This window comes from Rhea americana, unplaced genomic scaffold (assembly GCF_003343005.1).
Source record: "Rhea americana isolate MKP2758 unplaced genomic scaffold, rheAme1 scaffold_31, whole genome shotgun sequence".
Taxonomy (NCBI): domain Eukaryota; kingdom Metazoa; phylum Chordata; class Aves; order Rheiformes; family Rheidae; genus Rhea; species Rhea americana.
In genome coordinates, this window is record NW_028186435.1 from 6,435,191 (window position 1) to 6,455,636 (window position 20,446).

Here is a 20,446-nt window from a genome sequence, read left to right on the forward strand (position 1 = left end):
ACACTTAGCTCATCTGCCTTCCAAAGAAGCCCAAACCAAACTTCCCACTGATCTTGTAGTAAGACTTCAAGGTTCAAAGATGCTGGGCTAGTCATGTCATTTTGTGTGCTATCTTGTGTACCTTTATTTTGATCTGTGTCACTGGATGTGTCATGGACCCAGTCCATAAAATGCTGGGGGGGTTCACAACTTCATGTTTAACTGGGGCTAACCATTGAAAAATAGATAATACGAAGCCACAAATCAGGTTTCTCAATGCAACTGAGGGCAAAAAAGCTCCCTATTGCTTCCCTGCAGGCACTAAGACAGGAAATTATTGTGCAGAAGATGCTCTGGGTGGCTGCTGCTGCCAGTACTCTCCTGTGATCAACCAGTTGCCCGTTTTTCATGTTTCTACGGGAGAACAGACATCAGCCCCGGCCCTTTGCTCAGCAGTCAGATTCAGAGGCAGCTCAGTGACCCCGGAGCCCGGCAAAACTGCCGTTTATGAAAAGATGTCTGACAGGGGCTAGGCCGACTTTGGGCTCAGCGTGGAGCGCTGAAGGGGCAGCCCGGGAAAGCCTTAAACGCCCCGAACCCCCCAGGCAGACCAAAAGCTGGCCCTTAACCACGCCGGAGACGCACAGCTTTGGGGCGCCCCGCAGCGCCCCGCAAACCGTTGGGCTGCGCCGCCTCAGAGCCGCGCGGTCGCGCCCCGCGCAACGGTCGCCGCGCGAGGCGGCGTCGCGGGGGGAGGGGAGCGGCAACCAAGATGTCGGCGCGGCGCCGGGTGCTGCGCGCTCCGGCCCCCGGCGGGAACAGGCGCGGGCGCCTCGGTCACATGGAGGCGCCGCTTCCTCTGCCCTTCCTTTGCCCTTAAGGCGGCGGTGTGGAGGCGCTGCCCGGCCCGCGCCCCACACAGGAGCAGCGGCGGTGCCGCGGGCTGTCTCCGCGCCCACCCCCCCCCCGCCCAGCACACAGCGCCCAGGCGGGCGGAGAGACGCGGGCGGCGAGGGCGGCGGGCTGCTCGGCTAAAAACAGCCCGCTCCTAATAAAGCGATGGGGCGCCGCGCTCCCCGCGCCCTATAAATACGCTCCGCGCGCGGCCGCCGGGCTTTGGCCGCCGCGGCTCGGCAGGAGGCAGCGCAGCGGCGCCGCCGCCAGCACCGCCGGCCCTCCACCTCCCCCCCGCGCCCCGCTAGCCCTGCAAGATGCCCCGGGTAGACGCAGACCTCAAGCTGGACTTTAAAGATGTCCTGCTCAGACCCAAAAGAAGCAGCCTCAAAAGCAGATCAGAGGTGGGGGCTTTCGGCGCAAGCATGCTTTCTCTTCGCGTAACTTCCTCAACCTCCCCCCTTTTCTCTCCTCCTCGCCCTCCCTTTTGCTTCGCAGTCTAGCCGAGCGATGCGTGCCGTCCCCCGACCCGCTTAAAACGCCCTGCGGGGGGGGGGGGGGGGCAGGAGGGAGCGACCCTTCCCGCGGAGGGAGGGGAGGCGGGCCCGGCGCTGCCCTCCCACCGCTCCGCAGCCAAAAAGGGAAAGRGGGGAAGAGGGGGATGGGTGGCGGCTCTGAGCAGGTGCCTCTGCGGATTTTTTTTTCTTTTTTTTTTCTTTTTTTTTTCATTTTTAAAAAAAGGATGCTCAGGAACAGGCGCCGTGGCCCAGCTTGCCCCGATCCCCTGCCGCTGGGGACCGGGGGTGGCGGGTCTGTCCCTCAGTTGCGTTGGCGCCCCGCGGCCTTTGGAGCCCTCTCCCCCACCCCGGTCCCGGCCCCACGGGTGTCGCCTTCCCTGTGGCTCCTAGCCGGGGTATTCCTCTAGTTATTTCTGGCCTGGGAGTGGGGAAGGTCCGACAAAACCCCGCGGGGGCTGCCTCTGCGAGAAAGATGGCTGCCTCGGGACTGACGGCGCCTTTCCCGTTTACCTGACCTAACCCCAAGGTTAGGGAAGGATTTGCTTTGCTTGATGAAGGAATTACGTTGCGTCAGGAGGTGGAAAGAGGATTAAGCTTTCTTCTGGGGGGAGTGGGAGTCCTAAGGGAGAGAGAGACTGTGACTAATCAGATGTGGTAGAAGGACAGGAGTGGGAAGGGAGCCGAGGTGTCCGTGTTGGTTAGGGGTGTGCAGCCAGGGGTTTTGAGCAGTTTAGTTTGAGCAATTAAAGAAAAACCTTTATGCCATTACAAAGGTGTGCGATTGGGGAGGCCGTCTTGGCGGAGTGGTGATCTCTGGTTAGTCCCTTTTTATTTGCAAAGAACGGTGTCCGGGCTGAATTGCTCAGTGACTGGCTTGTGAAGCCAGCAGGCACTTTCCAGACGTTTACTTAGGGACCCCTTCAAACTTCACTGTGCTGGCCTGACAAACAGGTGGAGCTGTGCTCCACCGAGTGACACCCGGCTCCTTTCTGTCAAGTGCGGCGTTTGGTATATTTAGCTGCGTGCAGACCGTGGAAAGAAGGGTTGCTGGGAAGGGAAAATGATAGGAGCACGAGCTGATACGGCAGGGTTGTCACGGGTGCCTATGATGAACCGTTAAAAGCTTTTCACATGAGAACAAGTGCATGTCAGGAGAGGGGTCAGTGAAAACTGATGAAGGTTAAGAAATTGGACACCATCACTGAGGCTATAGCAACAGGAATAAACAGTGTCTGTGAGAACCAGATCTGAAATGGACAGCCCCAGTCTGCTTCAAAACAAGAATATAAATAAATGGTTCTGGCAGAGGAACAGAGGCAGCTTACTACAGTGCCTGTTACCCAGCAAGCTGCTGCTTTGAAGTTTATATCAGAAAGTGTCTACTTCTGTGGTGTGAAAGTCTCATTTTGCATGAAGATAGCTTTTTGTGCAATAGCTGGAATTAAGTCAGCTTCTTAGAGAGGCAGTTTGGGCTGTGTGCAACTCTTCTAGGTTTGCTGTGTTGATACTTGGGCTTGATTCTTGGCACTGTCTTCACTTCCCRTGATGGCTTTCTCTTTTTGAAAAGATACCAGAAAATTGGACATTTGAATTTAAGTGTCAAAAGTGATTAAAGCATTGATGGCAGTGGGAGACTGGGAGGGTACAGCATTGCTCTTGTGTGGAGCCTAGGTACTTGAATAAGCTGCTATTCTTGCCTTTGCTGGACTTACCTCTGTAGGTCGCCCATTTTAAATTCATCTGCCATGTGCCCTGTTGGAAGTCCTGCCATTAGCTTAAACTAGTAAATAAGCCCAGGGAGCTTTAGGTTGGGTAACCAGTATGCTGCAGAACAGCCAGTGTTCTAGTACTTTCACTTATGAAAGATCCGGGTAGGATCTTTCATACATATGTTATAAAATACATTTAATGATTTTTTTATCAAAATAATTTTTTACTATTGTTGAATAAAGCTATACAATCCTAGAGTCTAAAGTTTCTAYATGTGTAGAGCAATAAGCCACAAATTAGCCTTTACTATTCAGAAGGAGATTTTAGAGTTCTGGATCTCTGAAAACATCAGCTCAGCAGCATATAAAAAGTCAAAGGGATGGTCAGAAGTGTTACTGAAGATATTAAGATAAACCAGGTAGCATCATAGTGTTGCACTGTGTGTTCATCATTAGTACACAGTTCTGATTACCCATCACAGGTATATCCTGTGGAGGATATACTAGAAGTCTATAAAGTGATGRGGAGAATGAAAAAGATGAAACTGGGAAATGGCTGCTCGTTGTCTCTCACAAKAAGAGGTAGGAAGCACTGACTAATTATCAGGCAGAGGTTACACTTTTTTGCAACTTGTAATTGAATTTTGGAATTTATTGCTGTAAGATATTGAGGAGGCTGAAAGTATAAATGGGATTTAAAAAGATCCTGGACAAATTCCGTATATCCATGAATGGCTATTTAGTGCAATGGATTGGAGGAGACTTCTGTCCTTAAACTTCAGGTTTTGGGGACTTGGGAAGGTAGATTGGGAAAAAAAGAGTTTTCAAAACTTGCCCCTTTCTTACATTCCCTTCCCAAATGTCTGGTACTGGCTGTTCAGAAAACTAGGGCAGTGGATGAACATCTCTAGCCCAGCATGGTATTTCGCCTGTTCTTAGACAACAGAAGCCTTGTTAGTGGAAGCCCTGCGGTTATCCCACACAAAACGCCTGCCGTTACAGTATTATCAGTTGTAAGGATGATTGTGTGAGATCCACCTGTCTGGCTCGCTACAGGAAGTCATATATGAGAAGTTCCAGTAAGTGGAAGTGAGGATCACTGAAAGAGTAAAGGCCTTGCGTTTCATGTGTTGCTTCTCATCTTGTCGCTATCTTTTCTTAAACAAGCTCATTCTTCCTTTCTTCTTCTTTTTCAAGTTCACTTGAAAGGGACTTTTCCCTCTATATTGCTTTAAGGCAGTGGTTCCGGTACTTCTGCCTGCGTAGAAATGGTCATGTGATGCTCTATCTCTTTTCCTTGGTTCCAGTTAATAAATTACATTAAAAGTGACTAAAATACATTAAAAGCCTTCCTCATGCTTTCTTTTTTATTATTATTATTAGCTGTAGCTGAAATTGCCATAAGCATGTTGTGACATCAGTAGTACATGRAGAATTGGGGCCTCTCTGGTAGCAAATGTGAAGGAAGGCCAGTCTCCATTAAGATGCATCTTAGATTGTCCTCTGAAGTGACCTTTCCCCTTAAGAGATTGTACAAAATGAGAAGCTGCTTCGTGATATATCACTGGGGCACCACATTGTTTCTCTCATACAAAGCAGTAATAAGAAAACAATCATATTAATCAATTGTAATATGGTCTAGAACATAATGAAGTTGAGAGTATATGTTGTAAATAGATGATCAAAATCCAGGATTTTTAATGTTGCTTCCTTTTTGGTGATGGATATCAGTTCAGTCCAAGGCTCTGAGTGTTCCTGAGTTAAGGCTGAATTAAGGAATAATGAAAATTATTAAATAGCCTTCATGTGTTACTTTAGAGACTAACATCTTACTATCATGCATTTCTTACATTTTTTTTTTCTTCTGGGAGATGCTAAGTGGATCTATGGGAACTGATCTTAAATTTGATATTATCCTTTGTAAATGGAAGGAACAAAATGCTTGGTGTTACCATGATCATTTGAGGATGCTTAAGAAGAAATAACTCTGAAGGTGAAAGATGATGCAATTGTGAGAAATTAATTTAGAAGCTAGCTGCCTCATGGATTATTAAGCTGGGATGTGATTGTTTGTATTGTATGGCAAAAAAGTTAGCAAGTAGGATGTAATTACACTGTTAAACAAACCCATAGCCAAAAGACAAAGGTTGATTCTGAATTACTATATTGTTATGTACATTAAAGACTGAGACAAACCTCTGTATGACTCAGAGGGAGTTCCAGCTCTGACTTCTGTGAAGTTAGGACTTCACCTCAGRTTTCTCAGCCAGCTAGCCAAACACTTGAGGTTACTTCTGTGTAAAATCATGAACAGTTCTCTCTGTCCTTTCTTTCCTTTCCCTTTCTGTCTCTTCCAAACCCTGATTTGTTTTTCTGTTTTGATTCTCTCTTTCCTTGAGAGRAAAGAGCTCTCTCTAATGCAGAAACTCTATTTTATGTTTTTTTTCTTATTTGGAAGACAGCAGTTATAACAAAACAAAGTGGGGCCATCGTGGGATGGAAGGAGGAAGAAAGGGTGCTGTGAGGAAAATTAAGAAGCAATGTCCAAACCTGCCATCACTGAAGTCAATGACAAAACTCCTGTTAGCTTGCAATCAGTGACTTGTGACAAGTACATATGTGTATTTTTTTTTTTTTACAGGTTGACCTCATGCGCACCTTCACTTTCCGCAACTCCAAGCAGACATACACAGGAATTCCCATTATAGTGGCAAACATGGACACTGTGGGAACATTTGAAATGGCGGTGGTTATGGCTAAAGTAAGTCTTGATTCTCACTTCTGCAACAGTTGGGAAGCCATTGGGTGACAGCAAACAGCCAGTGTTTGTTTGTTTTYAGTTAAGTTTATTGCAGGATGAGGGACAGGAGTTAGAAAGTCCAGAACGAGAARGTGTGGTTTTGCCGCTAAACAGTTGGACTTTTAAAGCAGATGTTTACCCAGACACAGGGATTCAGGTGTAATACAGTTTCAGTGGAGATGTTTAATGGGACATTTCTACCTTGGTAGTAGCTCAGCTTCAGGTGAGGGCTTCTAGAGCTGACAGTTATTGTGCTCCATACCAGAGTGTGTGGGTTACTGGATAACATTGCAGCAGTCAAGAGTCATTAATTAATTAGCCTCTGGCCTCAAGCCTTACCTTAATCTCCTGCAATGCATAAGCACATGTGAAATGTTGGACCATAACTTGATTAAACATRTCAGAAGCCTGATCCTGAAATATCTGCTAACTATCCTAAGCTATCTTTGAAAAGCCATTTGGAGTTGCTTGGTTGTTACTCTTATGCGCTGTTTCTAATTCTTTMAATCAAGATGAGCCTATACTTAAAATGAGAATTTCTGATACCCTGTTATTCTGCAGTTGAGGGAAAGATGACTAACTTGGACATTGATATCAGTTTTCTTATTTTTGCTAGCATGCAATGTTCACTGCAATTCACAAGCATTATTCTCTGGAAGAATGGAAACTGTTTGCTGCCAGTCACCCAGAATGCCTTGAGGTACATTTTCATACTGTAAATTATTATGGTTTGTTGCTTTGTTCTGAATTCACATACACTGAGGTCTCTTGGGAATACTGTTGTCAAGTGAGGTTTTGGAGAATTAAGATACTTGCTRTTCTTAAATGCATCAAGGGAAGTGGCTTGTCCTGGTTTAAAAACAATAGCTGTGCRAGTCCATTGTGAAAGTGCATATATAAGATGTACAAAGCAAAGTTTATGTACACCCAGAATGGAAAGAAAGAAGTATCATGAGCAAACAAGAAGAGTTATCTAGGAGTGGGTCTAACTGTTGTGCTCCTGCTGCTGTTAGAAGCTGCRGTAGTACTAGTAAGCGAGGAGCCCACGATCACAAACACAAACATGTTGTGGTTCTAGGCAGGGACTTTACTGTCACATATGCGAGCAGTCTCAGTGCCTGTGGGTTGGAGCTGAGTCCAATTATAAAAGAGGCCCTGGCATTGAAGTTGTCAGAGAATGCATGTGTCCTCTATTTCCGTTCTTGCAGCAGAGCTCATGCTGTGCCACTGACTGTGCTGCATTCATGAGGTCCTAGCCTGAACCATTACAAAGAGAGATCACTTAATAAATTTAAACATCCGCTTAGGTTCAGACTTTTTGTGTACGCAGATTTCTTCTGTGTTCTTGTGGCAGACCTCTATTCCAGGARAGAGAGTTTCAGAGTGAGAACATGCTTGGTTGTCTCTCCTCCCTGCTAAAGTTCAGTGCAATTTTGAAGAGTTTTCCTGTATGAAAAAGAATACCACACAGCTGTATTGTATCTTTACCTGTGCTTGATTTTGGAATTACAGTATAAAGACTATTGATTACTGTATTGTGTGAAAACCAGCCTATCACTTAAGTTCATCAGGGTTCTCTATATGCTACTTTAGGGTAGAAAGTAGTCCCAGGAACATGCAGTGTCTGAACGCTTCTGCATTTAGGTAGCTCATTTTGTGTTCATAATCATTAGGATCTCCTAGTGATTAAATACTACTCTTTTGCCAAGGATTTCTGCAGAGGTTTTCTGGGCCAACAACTGTGGAAACTATTTTTCTGTTGGAATTCATAAAAAGACAAAGAAGGAAGGAATCTGCTTGTTTTCGATGATAGATCAAGGAAGGATTTGGTGAACTGAAAGGTCCAAATGTCAGTCTGACAGCACCCAGATTTTGCCACTCTGCATTCCTGGAAATATGCCAAGTTAGAGTTCCTGTGATTTTTATTTTATTTTATTTTATTTTATGGTTAATCTGAGCGCTGTTGAACCTTCACCCATTTCAGGTGATTAAATTTGCCTATCAATCCACTTGTGAATGAAGGACTCATAAAATGCTAATATTGCTTTATTTAAGAGCCTGTAAACAGGTACACAGGTAACAAATCAATATTCCCAGGAAAATATTTGTTTCATGTTACATAGTATGACTTTCACTAGCTTCCAGCATAGGTTTCCCTTGAAGCCCACCCAAGACTATGCAGAGGCTGATTCATGAAGTGTATATTCATCCCAACTTTTACAAACAGTACACCATTTGTTCTCCTTCTGTCTTTGTAGCATGTGGCTGCAAGCTCGGGCAGTGGAAAAGCTGATCTGGACAAGCTAACAAGTATTCTAGAGGCCATTCCACCTATCAGATACATCTGCCTGGATGTGGCAAATGGCTATTCAGAGCACTTTGTGGAGTTTGTGAAGTCTGTCCGTGCCCAGTTCCCAAATCACACCATTATGGTAAGTGTCTTGAGAAGGAGGTGCAAGTTCTGTCCAGGAGCAGGGCCCAGGGTTTGCTTAGTAGGCATCAGCAGCTTTGTGGTATTTCCATTAATTTCTAGAGCCTTCAAAAAAAAAAAAAAAGAAAAGTGTTCTCTAATGGCCTGATGGAAGCCTCCTGTCTTYGAGACAAATTTATGTGGGACAGATGTCCTTCTGAGAATATAGAGGGCAGCTCTATTCGTCTCCTTTTTCTGTTCAGCAGGAAGTTGAGTCTGAGCCAAATGATGACTGTTTAATAACATGTTGGCATTGTCAGTCTTCCACTGCTGATAATTTCTGTGGGAACRTTCAGTGTGTGCTCTGATACAGCAGTTTGACATTGGCATGGCAGGCTGGGTGRATTCAATTTTTCTCCTGTTCACAGCCTCCTTCCCACACCAGATATGACCTCTAATCATAAAGTGTGTAGGTTTATTCTGATGATTCCAAGCTGAGGTTTGCTGGGGGAACATGCCAACATTTCCGGCAAAATGAGGCCAATAACTGTTTCCATCTTTTTAGGTCATTGTAAAGATTGAACCCTGAATGTAGACTAAACCGTTGCCTATCATAAGGTTTCATGRGGTGTTGTGCAATTGTGAATGAAGTCATCAGATCAGGGAGCAGAGCTGATCTGTGTGGGGGCTTTTCATGCTCCTTCTGTCATGATCCCTTCCCTTATCAGACTGCTAATGCTTCATCCAGCCCTTCTGCACTAAGAGTAGGGTGCTTGCATCAGCAAGGGACTACTTGCAACAGAGCCCTACTGCTCCTGCTTGCTTCTCAGGACCCTTGAGGAAACAGGGTCTGAACTTGTTTCCATGAGAGTAGCAGGAATTTTAGAACAAGTAGCAGACTSTTAATGAGGCTCCTGGCCTTACTTCAGGCCGATGCAGCAAGAAATCGTATACTTAGGCAAAACTTTGGCATTCATTCATGCCAGACACAAAACTCCACATGCTTAAAATAATTATAGAATAAAAATGGTCTTAAATGCATGATCCGACTTGGTTCAACAGGGAGCTGCAAGTTCAGGCAGCTTGGAGGAGCCTATAATCCTTCCTCCCATGTGAGCTAAAGCCACAGTGGAAAATAAGCAATGAATTTTGTGGGGGAAAAAATGTGACTGAATGTTCTTGCCTGCTGAAGGGTGGTGGTATTGTAAAATGGAAGTGGCTGGAGTGCCTGTGGTGTTCTGGGTTCTTGCAGAATAATAAATAGGCATACTGCGACAGCTCCCAGCAGAGATAGGAGCCTTTTTTGTATGCACGTATTTTTCATGACTTCAGGGAGAGCTTTTGTAAGTACAAAATGATAGGTAGGGGCCTTTTCAGCTGCCCACTTCATGTTCACTTCAATGAGGTAAGGAGCTATCTGCATGCTTTTGATCTGTGGCAATGTCCCTAGTGACCTGGTTACTCCAGTGCGTCTGGCTTGCAGGGTTGGGGGAGACAGGCGGTTAAATCACAGAGTAAACAACAACAACAACAATAAACTTTCATGAGTGGAGAGAAACTTTCATGAATGGAGAGGTAGCACATCCAGCCCTTCCTACCAACCACCTCCCCAAAGACTGCTGACTTTGCTGRTGGAAGAGAGAACCTAGCTTTGAAGTCAGGCTGGAGGAATTGCCTGGAAGGCGCAGGAAAGTCAGGTATTAGGCTAAGATTTTTAAGCCAGTCTCACTCAGCCCCCACATCTGTCAAACTACCTTCTTAGCTGTTGCAGTCTCTCTGTTTTTGTGACTTCGGCTGTTCTTAGTTGAAGTCTTGTTGTACTGACAGCACCTTCTACCTGAGTACAAAGTGGCCCTGACCTATTCAGTTGCCTTCTCTGGTTGTAGCTCCCTTCTCTTAACATGGCTGTATTTTTCATCTCCCTCACCAGAATAAATTTCCATTCCTAAAGGTGTGCTACCAGATTTGGAGTGTTCAAGAATCTCTTATGTTCCTAAGCCTACAGTGTCCATGCAGTCCCTATAAGGCTCTGATTCAGCTAGGCAGACATACCTCTCCCCCACTCTCAAATGAGCTTACTTCACATTCTGCACCCAAATGGCCTTTTGAAGCTATTCCTGGCAAAAATGCAGCTTGTCTAGGCTCTTTTCATGATACTCTGTAAGACATGTCCTGCTGCTGCTATTCTGCAGCTGCTTTCGTGTCGCTGTGCTCCCTCTGCACTATGCTATCTACAGTTGTGGTTTTCTAACAAAGGGCTAGCAGTTAAATACAAGATCTAAAAATAAAGGAGCTTTCTCATAGCCGAAAGTGATCTACGCGACCATGCAGGCTGCTCTGTTTGCTTTCCTCACGTGACCATTCATTCCACAGTCAGCTGCAGWGCAGTATAAAAGAGTAACACAACCCCAGGTCAGGGAATGTTTGTTCCTGGGGGCCATGTAGTGGATTCAGCTCTGAGGCTGATAGGTGATGTGCAAGGCAACTGTGATTAGTGTAGTACTCTCCATGGCCAATACTCTGGTGCTTATGGAGGATGTGTCTTGTGTAATGGCCTTTCAAGAGCATGATTTTGCTTTTCAAAATACTTGCTTTGGTAATCACATTACCTTATTTTCTTCTAGCTGGCTCTGATATAAGACCTTTCACTTCTGCCTTTCATATTAGTTTATGAAGAAGATCAGTTTCTCCGCTGAACTCAGAGGAAGCAGAGGCACAAAGGAACAATGTGGTTTGCCCTATATTACTAATTAGAATGAAGATGGAGGAAGAAGCAGAAGCCAAATCTCCTGAGTGTCCCACTAATGTGGCTCTGCTTTCCTGAATCCGAGTAATGGTCCAGTGRAGTGTTCTGCTGTACCACAGCATCAAGTGTTGAGGTTGCACCTACTTGCACTGAAGTCAACAACAAAAYTTCAGCTGGTGCATTGATGGTGCAGGGTCAAGCTGTTTGTGTTACAGTAAAATTAGTTCATATTTATTAGTGTAATTACAAAAAAATGTGTCATCAAGCTTTGCCAAGTACTTACCCATGATTTTCCTTTTTCTAGTGTTCTCTTACTGTTCATTATAAAGAAGAAGCTCTAGGGAGGGGAGCAGGGATTGTGGCAGGGAGGAAGAGGCTGGGGCAAGAGCACATACGCCGATAGTGTGGCGCATAGAAGATGTGAACCAGAAAAGGAGACAAGCAGATCACAAAGCAGGAACAGAGAGAAACAACAACTGCCACAAACCATAACTCCTCTTGGAGTCAGTAACAATATTTACAAAGGGCTCAGTGGAAGCAGAATTCAGTCAGATGAAGCCATGCAGACACCTCTCAGTTTATCTCTGGAACCAGCGGCAGAGTTGGTCCAGTCATGGTGTGTTCACTTGAGTCCGAGAAGGAGGCCAGTTGGGGTTGTGGAACAGGACACAGTGATGTTACTGCAGCTCTCTTGGGTCAGTCACAATACTGAGTACAGCACCTATGTGGTAAAGCTCAGTCCAGCACAGAGTGCTGTCTTTCCATCTTACAGTAAAGCACCCTTTGCTTTAGTGGGTGAGAAGTGTCCTTTGGCAGTGTTTCTTATAGTGTGGAGGCACAGACTGTGCTTTTCCCTCTAGGATACAGGAAGAAAGTTTGAGAACTGTTGTCACAGACACTTCTCCCCAACTTGATCCATTGCCATTTGCCAGCAGCTTTCAATCAGTGCAGCAGTGTTCCTGTTTCAGTCAGTGTGAGTCGATATTTATAGCAGGCTTTTATGAGGTGCAGTATCATAATTCAGAGGCACTGCCCTACTRTGTTCACTAATTTTGTATCTCTGTCAGAGGAGCTATAGCCTTTATAATCCTGTTAGGTGAAATCTTGATCCCATTAAAGTCGATAGTGAGATTCCCTTTGACTTCTTTGAGGCCAGACTTTCCTCAGGATTGACCCACAGTTCAGTCATCCTGGGTAGTCCTGGAATGAGCCAGGGTGACGCTCACTGAAACCTCACACTGAGCGATGGTACAGCTGAATGTCATCCTGAATGTGTAAGGCCAGGCCCACAGCTGGGGTAAATTGCTATAGCTCCTAATAACTGACTACATTGAAAGCATGCTGGTTTACCTGAGCTGCAGGGGCTTTTCAGTTATTACTGATGCTGTTATTTTACTACCAGGGGTAGCAAAGTAAAATTAGMAGTATGGTAATTACTAGAGTATTTCTCTTTCAAGAAAGTCAGTTCTCCAGCAATTTAGCAATGCATTGGTACTTCAAGTTGGGCATAGTTTTCACTAATACAATACATCCAGCAATTATTATGTTCCCTGACTGCTTCCCCGAGTACACCACAAAGCTTACTGTTTATAGTGGCTTTTTTGTACAATTTCCAGTTACTTTACTTCCTTAGTTAACTTTAAGGGGATTTCCTCTCTGTAGTCTCAGTCTTTCTATATTCACCTTTCAGATTCTTTTTTAGTTGAAGTAATCTAGCTTCTCTTGCTGGAGGACCATGCGTTTCCTGCTCTTCAGCTGTGATACTGCAGTGTCACATACTGTAGCTGTATCTTTCTCTGGCAATGGTTTTTTTCCTCTCCGAGATCTGAAAAAGGTATCTACGTGAAAGAAGCCTGTGTTTGGCAGSTTGAAATCTTCTATCTTCTCACATCTTTCCTGAAAATTGTTAAGGATCTGCAAATTCAGAAAGACTGAAACCACTAATGTGTGTGCATGCATTCCAGGAAAAAAATGTGTGCTAGGGACATAAGTGCTTCTCCTTGCTAGGATGAGCACTTTGAATCAACATATGCAGTTACAGCATTCTGTAGTGCTACTTTAACATTAAACGTCTGGTTAGCATTTCTGAAGAGACAATTTGACAGCCTGCTATGCGCTGCTGGTGAGAAGACACTGGTGTTTAACTTAAATAGACGTTTGATCCCAAATCTCATGGAGCCACTGACTTTAATGCCCATTTGTCTGCATTTGTAAATCTGTTGCATATACTTCAGATTTCACTAAGTCATAATRTATTGAGTATCACACTGCACAGGTAGTCATCTGTCTTCAAAATGTAAACTGYTTCCTTAACACTCTAAGCAGCATACTGTCCATCACCCTGTCTTAGAGTGCATAACACTTAGTATAGCAAATTGCCACTGAGCAGAAAGGAAGCAGTACTTAGTTGGAAATACTGTACCTATTACATATTCTGTATTTCCAACAATTATTTTTTATTGGTATTATTTTTAAAATCAATATCTGCAGTTTTAAGAAAAGTTAACAGGTCCTGTGTTGTGCACCAGAARCTGCTGCCTGAAAGTATCACTGTTCTGTTAAGTGCCTCAGGTGGTGACTTGCCAGCTGTTTCAGGTTCGTGAAAGGGAGAAGTAAAATTSAATGCAAATAAATAGCAAATTACAATCCAAAAATCAGTAAGCAGAGAATGGGATGCCCAGCATTCCCTGTGTAGTTCCCGTTGACTTCAGCAGAAGTTTTGTTTCAGTAAAAATTAAGAAAATGTTGAGTAAGGATTTAGAATTTGCCTCCTGCTCTGCCTCTATCAGTACTGCTACGAACACGTGTTATGTCCTGAAATATCATTACGTAAGAAGTTTTCAGAACATCTCTGGATTCTAAATTCAGRTATCTCCCTGAATGAACAGCCTAGAACAGAGCTCAAAATGAGTGATGTAGGGCAACTGGACTCATGTTTTGTGCAGGTTTATGTTTATTTTGCACAATTTTTGTGAGGAACATGCCACAGACATGAGACAAGCCACAGAGTTGGAATCCAAACCAGACTTGGATTTCAAACATCTCTTCAAATTGGAGATTACTACACCAATCATGAAATCATGTAGTTTCAAAATGTACCTATATGATCTGTTTAATTTCTGTGGCATGCACAATGTACAGTATGGTAAACTATGTTCTTCCTGGTTCAACTAGTAAAAGACCTAGAAAAAACTCCACAATGTCATCATTACTTTTTACTAAACTAGTCCTAAAATCTCCCGTATATGTTATATTGTTCCTTCTGTCTAGGCAGGCAATGTGGTGACAGGAGAGATGGTAGAAGAACTTATTCTTTCTGGAGCAGATATTATTAAAGTGGGTATTGGACCAGGTAAGTCAAATCCAGGATGACTCATGGTAAAGTTGTTGGAAGAGTTGTTCAGATGGAGCAGGTGTATAATGCTGCAKCTGTTTGCTTGTGCGCAAGGATGCTTTGAACCACTCAGGTTAGCAAAGTAACAGTGCCCTTGCCCACAGCATATTTGAGAAATACGTGAGTAGTGGGCTGGTTGTACATATTGCAAAGCAGTATCTAGAAGTGAAGATGTATATATCATTGGAAGTACTGGGTTGCTGACATGATCAGTGATAATGTGTTGTGTTTAGGAGCACTGTCTTTCCAGCCTGTTGAAAAAAGACTGAGTCACCCCAGCTAAAGCTTGATGGATGCTCTGTTCAGGATATTCACTTCTACTTTGGWGGATAAAGAAAGATAGGTTTCTAAATATCTTTATGATTTGTGTTCTGTGATGAGATTGCTCACCTTGTTGATGGCTTTAAAGATAAAAGGCCATGAAGGAAGTGTGAAGTATGGATAATATTACTGCCTCTACCCTTTGCTATTGCTTAAGAGCTCTAATAGTTATACTAATGCTGTTACGTGTTATCTATCACTGTAACATTATCATGAATAAATGGGAGGACCCTATACTTCATACAGTCTTTTTCTTGCCTTCAATTCCATAATACTGCTGCCTGGCTTATACTGTTATAATGCCTTTCTTTTTCTTCTGTCCCATCCCTGGCTGTCTGTCTGCTCATGTGCTCCTTCCTCTCGCCATTTTCTTCATAGACTGCAGCTGGGGTCAGTATGTGTGGGCTAGATTTAAATTAGTTAGCACAACTGCCACTGACTRTATAGCCACGATCAGCCAGTGTAGCGCAGGCAGATTGTTTACTGAACATTTGAAAGTGGTTATGGTCCATGAATTGAGCATRTCCAATGATGTAATGAAGGTTGCAGTAATGTCCAGGAAGACAGTAAACAACAAATACTGTAAAATAGTTGAAGGGCAAACAGCAGAGATGCTGTGGGGTGATTGTCACAGGAAAGTTCAGATATAAAAGAAGAAATATACTTTGTAGTCTCAAAGTGGAAACARTTAGGAGTAAATTTTGTGTAGTCCTCCCTGGAAACCTGCCAGAACAGATCTATACAGGTCAAAGAGCAAAAAAAAAAGCAAAGGTAACAAATGTTCTTCACAAAAAATCATATTTTGAGACTCTCAGATAATGATCCATTCTGTGGAAAATGTCAGTGATTTATTATAAAGCATTAGGCWTTTAAGCACTTACTTACTTTCTTTAAAATTAATTTTCTTCCTTCTTTGCAGAAGTATTTCTCAGTGCTTATACATTGCCAGTTTTCTGAAAGATAGCTGGAAGTTTTTACTTTACAAATAGTTTAAGTATACTTGAATAAGGTAAAGGGTCCAGACTTCTCTACATTTAATCTAGAATCTGTTCTGAAATTTTTGCTATCATGCAAAATGTTTATGATCTGTATCCTAAATGATAGGACCCTGGATTGTCATAAAACAATTTTCATTTTGACTCTTAATTTGAGGAGAAAATAGAGAAGGCATTTCAAAAGATCTAAAGCTGTATTAAACTGGCATTGTAATGTTTGATACGCATATGTACATATGTGTGTGTGTACATATATACATATTTAAAAATACTTGCATTTATATATGTGCACATATATATCTGTACACACACAGTTTTTAAATATACATATATGCACACCATTTTTATCTACAGTATAGTTTTAATAGATATAATTAATATACTTTCTTGTAATGTGACACTATAGTTTTCTGTTGATTATTTGTCTTACCTTTTAAATGCTATCTACTGATTTTCTTAAATTCTCAGTTACTGTGGTCAACCGAATACTTCTGCTTTAAGTACTAGGCAAAAATTAGTTTCTCTTCCTTGTGGAGAATTTCCACAAAAAAAGAAAAAAAGCTCAGATGTTCTTACAGATGCATTTTAAAAATATCTGTAGACAAGAGATAAAGATAACTAGAAGTATTTCTTCATTAGAAAAGATGTTCAGATATTAAATGTTGCTACTGAACCTCATTGAAGTTGTGACTCTGGTCCCTTTGTCCCCCTTCTCTTCAGGCATCTCGGTTGGACTTCCTCTCCCGTGATGCAGTAACTCCCTCACCAGGAAGCATTACAGATGAGACCTAAACTGGGAGTTCTGGCCCTGGAGAAGAAGGGGGGTATTAGTCACCTGAATTACAACTCCCATGAATTGGTATGACAGCATTTCAAAACCAAAGTTTCCATATGTTCCTTTTATCTGTAAGAAGCTGACATTTGCAATAGAGACTTCTTGTGGGGGGTGGGGAGGGAAATAATGCAGATTGAAACAGGTTTTCCACAAGAAAAATAAAATAATCTGTTCTTTTTTCTGCCAGCCTAACTGACTATGTTTTTTTTTCATTCTTGTCTAGGCTCTGTGTGCACCACCCGTATTAAGACAGGTGTGGGCTATCCACAGCTCAGTGCTGTTATTGAGTGTGCAGACTCAGCGCATGGCTTGAARGGACATATCATCTCTGTAAGTAATTATGATCTAATCTCAAGATTCACACTGCGCAAATTGTTGTGGAACAGGAGAATCAAACAGTCCCGTGCCCTCTGCATGTAAAAGGTTATCCTTCTGTCATSTCCAGGTGACCCCTAGACTAGCTCCTAGGTAGTCAAGGGAGATATGAACATAAAGAATAACCCACTCCCCCTACGTAAATAGAGGAATATAAATATTTAAAAAGACTTGGGCACCTCACTCTTATTTGTGCCTTTGGAAAGCTGCTTCTTAGCCCTTGAACAGAGCAGAGTAAATTGCTGTGTGAACAGAATAAGAAGCATGATAGTGTTTTTGTGCCAAGGTAGACAGTACTTCCTATGAGAGATTTCTGAAAAATGAGTGAAAGTTAAATGTGGCTTCCCTCAGAGAGTGGAACTGAAGGACAGGACAGGYGGTAGAGGGGAGTACAAGGTAAAATGATATGTGCCTATCTCTCTACTGGTAGCTGAATGGATTCAGGTGATATCCTGAAAGAGTGCTCTCTGCAGAATTAGGAGTGTTAGCGAGGTGGCTCTTTTGAGCACAGCTGGCATACAAGCAGCTGCTGTTCTCACACAGCTCTGGGAAAATAATGAGCCTATGGAAAAAAGAGGGTATATGTTTATTTCTGCTAATGTCAACTTCCAGTCCATCAGGAAGGCCAAGCTTATCTCATACAGGAAGTAGATCTGTAATGCATGACCTCAGACCAAGCTAGACCACAACCTATGTCACCCAAAGGTCCTGTGTGCTTACATGTGCCCAGCTGGCCCATGTACCACCACCGACGTTTGTGCAGTTGGTCTGCAGGCTGGTTGTAAGGCAGCCAGAGATTGGGAAGGCACAGAGGCTGTCCAGTGTACCATGCTCACAGCTGCCCTCACAGCCAGCAGGTCTCCCACTGTGGCTCTAGGAGAGTTCACACACTAAGTTTTAGATCTGCTGCCAAGTGACATCGCTGGAARGTTCTGATTTGTTCAACCCATTTGTGATGTGGTATCCTTGTAAGGAAGTGTATGTGTTGTAGAGGAAGGAGGGAAGAGGAGAAAAAATGACTGGGGGAAAGCAAAAGGATATAAAATGTTCTGATAGGAAAGGGTCTGACTTTACTTCTTGGAACTATGGGTATAATTGATCGGGGAAGTATGTATTACAGTCAGATCTCTCTTGCTCTTTATTGTTCATACATATGTATTCCCTTCTCTTCCTGATTCCACTCTATGAAATTTGCAGGAAAAAAATAAAATCAGTCTGTGTTTTTATTGCTTGGGGAGTATGATGAATGTTTATGCCTGTAGCAAACAGTAAAACGTGTGCAGTACAGCATGAAAGACCTACTTGTTACTGTGAAGGTTGATAGATGCCATCCTAGCAGTGACTGAGAGACACATCCTGGTTTTACAATAAGCATTTTTCTGCTAGCAACTCTYAGAAGAATGTTACTGCCCTATTTCCCAAGAAAACAAGTAGTTGTCTGCCTGTCTGCCAGTGGCCCTAGATGTTAGAGGGGGAAATAAGACTGATAGGTATTATGATCCTACAGTGAGCCTGGGCCTCTGTGGGGCTCCATCTGATATTTGAGCCCATTTCCTTGAAGTGTCAGGAGCTGAGATATACAGAGTTCTGCAGCTTTACTTGGCAGCTAAGAGGCAATGGTCAGACTGCTAGTCAGCATATGTGTACCAAACATACTGGCTGGCCCATGTTAGCACCCCAATGAATAACCTTCAGGTTAATCACAATACCTATTTTCTCTTGCCCAGCCAGCACATCAAGAGGGATAGCTAGACAGGCCACATGAAGGTGGGTGTCACAGTGGCCAGCCTAAGGGAGACCCACAAGTCTACTGCAGTTCTAAAATACCTAGGATCATAGGAAAGCAGGTTTCATTAAGTCTGCTGCTCACAGAYGCAGTAGTTTGGGTCTTTTTTAAATGCAGGTGGGTCAGAAACTGGAAATAGATCAGTATTTCCCCCTGCCTAGGGCATCACACCCAAGGTTTTTGAGGGGCGTCAGATCCAATGCTGCTCATACCTCTTGGAGAGTAAGCAAAAAACCYTGCCATGCCTTTTCCATGACTTGGGTCTCTCACCCTGAAATTACTGGAGAGATTACAGTTTCTGAGAAGGTAATGCTGAAGAGGAGTTGCTTTCCATGCTCATTCCAAGGAGAGTTGCCTTTGCACAGAAATTATTGAAGTGGAGCTGTTTGGGAGGATAGAAAGGAACTATTTACAAGCATTTTACTACTTTGATTTCAGGGACATTACAGTACAACTGAGGTCAGAAGAGCGCTTAGATCACAGTTGTGACCAATGAAACTGTGAGATTCCATGTTTACAAATCCTTTAATTTATCTCARGCTTGAAAATGCTCTCTTAAATGACTTTCAAATGCAGCTTTTGTTGAGGCTGCTTACTCTGAACACTTTAATTATGTGCTTCCCAACTCTTGAACTGTTACCATTAAGAAAGTTGAATTTAGTAGGTAGGTTTTTTGATAATATGCTGTTGAGCTCCATCCCGATCACATCTATGCATTTATCTGTGCAGTATATTACTGAATGTTTTGCAACTTCTGCTCACAGAAAATGGTTTTCCAATCCTGTGTTCCTTCTATCGCTTACCCACAAAAAGATAAAGGATAGCTTTTTTGATTTGGGGAAAAAAATAGAGTGAATCAGGGAACTGCCTTTTCATCTTGGTGGTGCGTTAGTTTCCTGCAAGTGTAACCTTTTTGTTGGAAAGCAGTTTGAAACCCCTGCAGCATGGGTCTTGATCCTGGACACACATCTCTAAGACAGTGTGTATTTAAACTGTTGAAAAATTAGATGATTCTGTGCTGTTCCTCCTATGCTTTGGGGATGGATCAGTTGCTGACTTGCCTAGGTTGTCAGTCTGAGTGAGCCCACACCTAACAAACCTCTATCCATTCCAGGAGGAGTATAGAAGTGCAATTTAATACATAYCTACTCAGCATCTGGGCCAAGAGAATTACGTTCAGCTGTAAGTGGGGTCTCTTACAACACTGCAGCTCAACTCTCACAGAGACTAGAGCAAGGCTGAGGATCTTTTGCTGGAATTCTGCAGCAAATTGGCATTGGAGTGTTGATTGGGAAGCAAAGCATGACCTTTTGATCATTGCCAGAGCTCTGGCAAGGGTAGTAAAAGAGAGAGATACATTTCTAAGGGGAGACACTAAATGGGAGCAAACATAAGTATGTAATTATTGAGGCTACGGRCAATAAGTAAACATAGCATCCCTCCAAATGTCTTGCAACTGCCATTCTTAGGTAGGTTCAGAAAAGGGCATGCTGCGCCTGAGCCAAAGGAGGTCTTTCCAAGCAGAGTATTACCACAGTCATCTACATTGATTAGGTGGGAGAAAGCATGTCCAGCAGGTTTTGTTATATTGCTATCAAAGGATGGATATTGAAGGCAGGCAGGATGTGAAAGGACTCAAAGCCTACGAGCTATCTTCGTAATTTATGAGCAAAATCTGTTGATT

General features: G+C 43.2%; 1 protein-coding gene across 2 annotated transcripts in view; it reads left to right on the forward strand.

Moving 5' to 3' along the window:
* Window positions 1–913: 913 nt before the first annotated feature.
* Window positions 914–20,446, forward strand: part of GMPR (guanosine monophosphate reductase) — a 44,142-nt gene continuing 24,609 nt past the window's right edge. Inside the window, exons 1-6 of one of the 2 annotated variants that reach the window (XM_085310061.1) lie at window positions 914–1,277; window positions 5,742–5,861; window positions 6,517–6,600; window positions 8,159–8,332; window positions 14,327–14,408; window positions 16,825–16,931. In XM_085310061.1, coding sequence (XP_085166187.1) covers window positions 1,191–1,277; window positions 5,742–5,861; window positions 6,517–6,600; window positions 8,159–8,332; window positions 14,327–14,408; window positions 16,825–16,931 — 654 coding nt within the window. In that variant the 5' untranslated portion in view covers window positions 914–1,190. The remainder of the gene's footprint in view (window positions 1,278–5,741; window positions 5,862–6,516; window positions 6,601–8,158; window positions 8,333–14,326; window positions 14,409–16,824; window positions 16,932–20,446) is intronic. The other variant, XM_085310060.1, reaches the window with a different exon arrangement.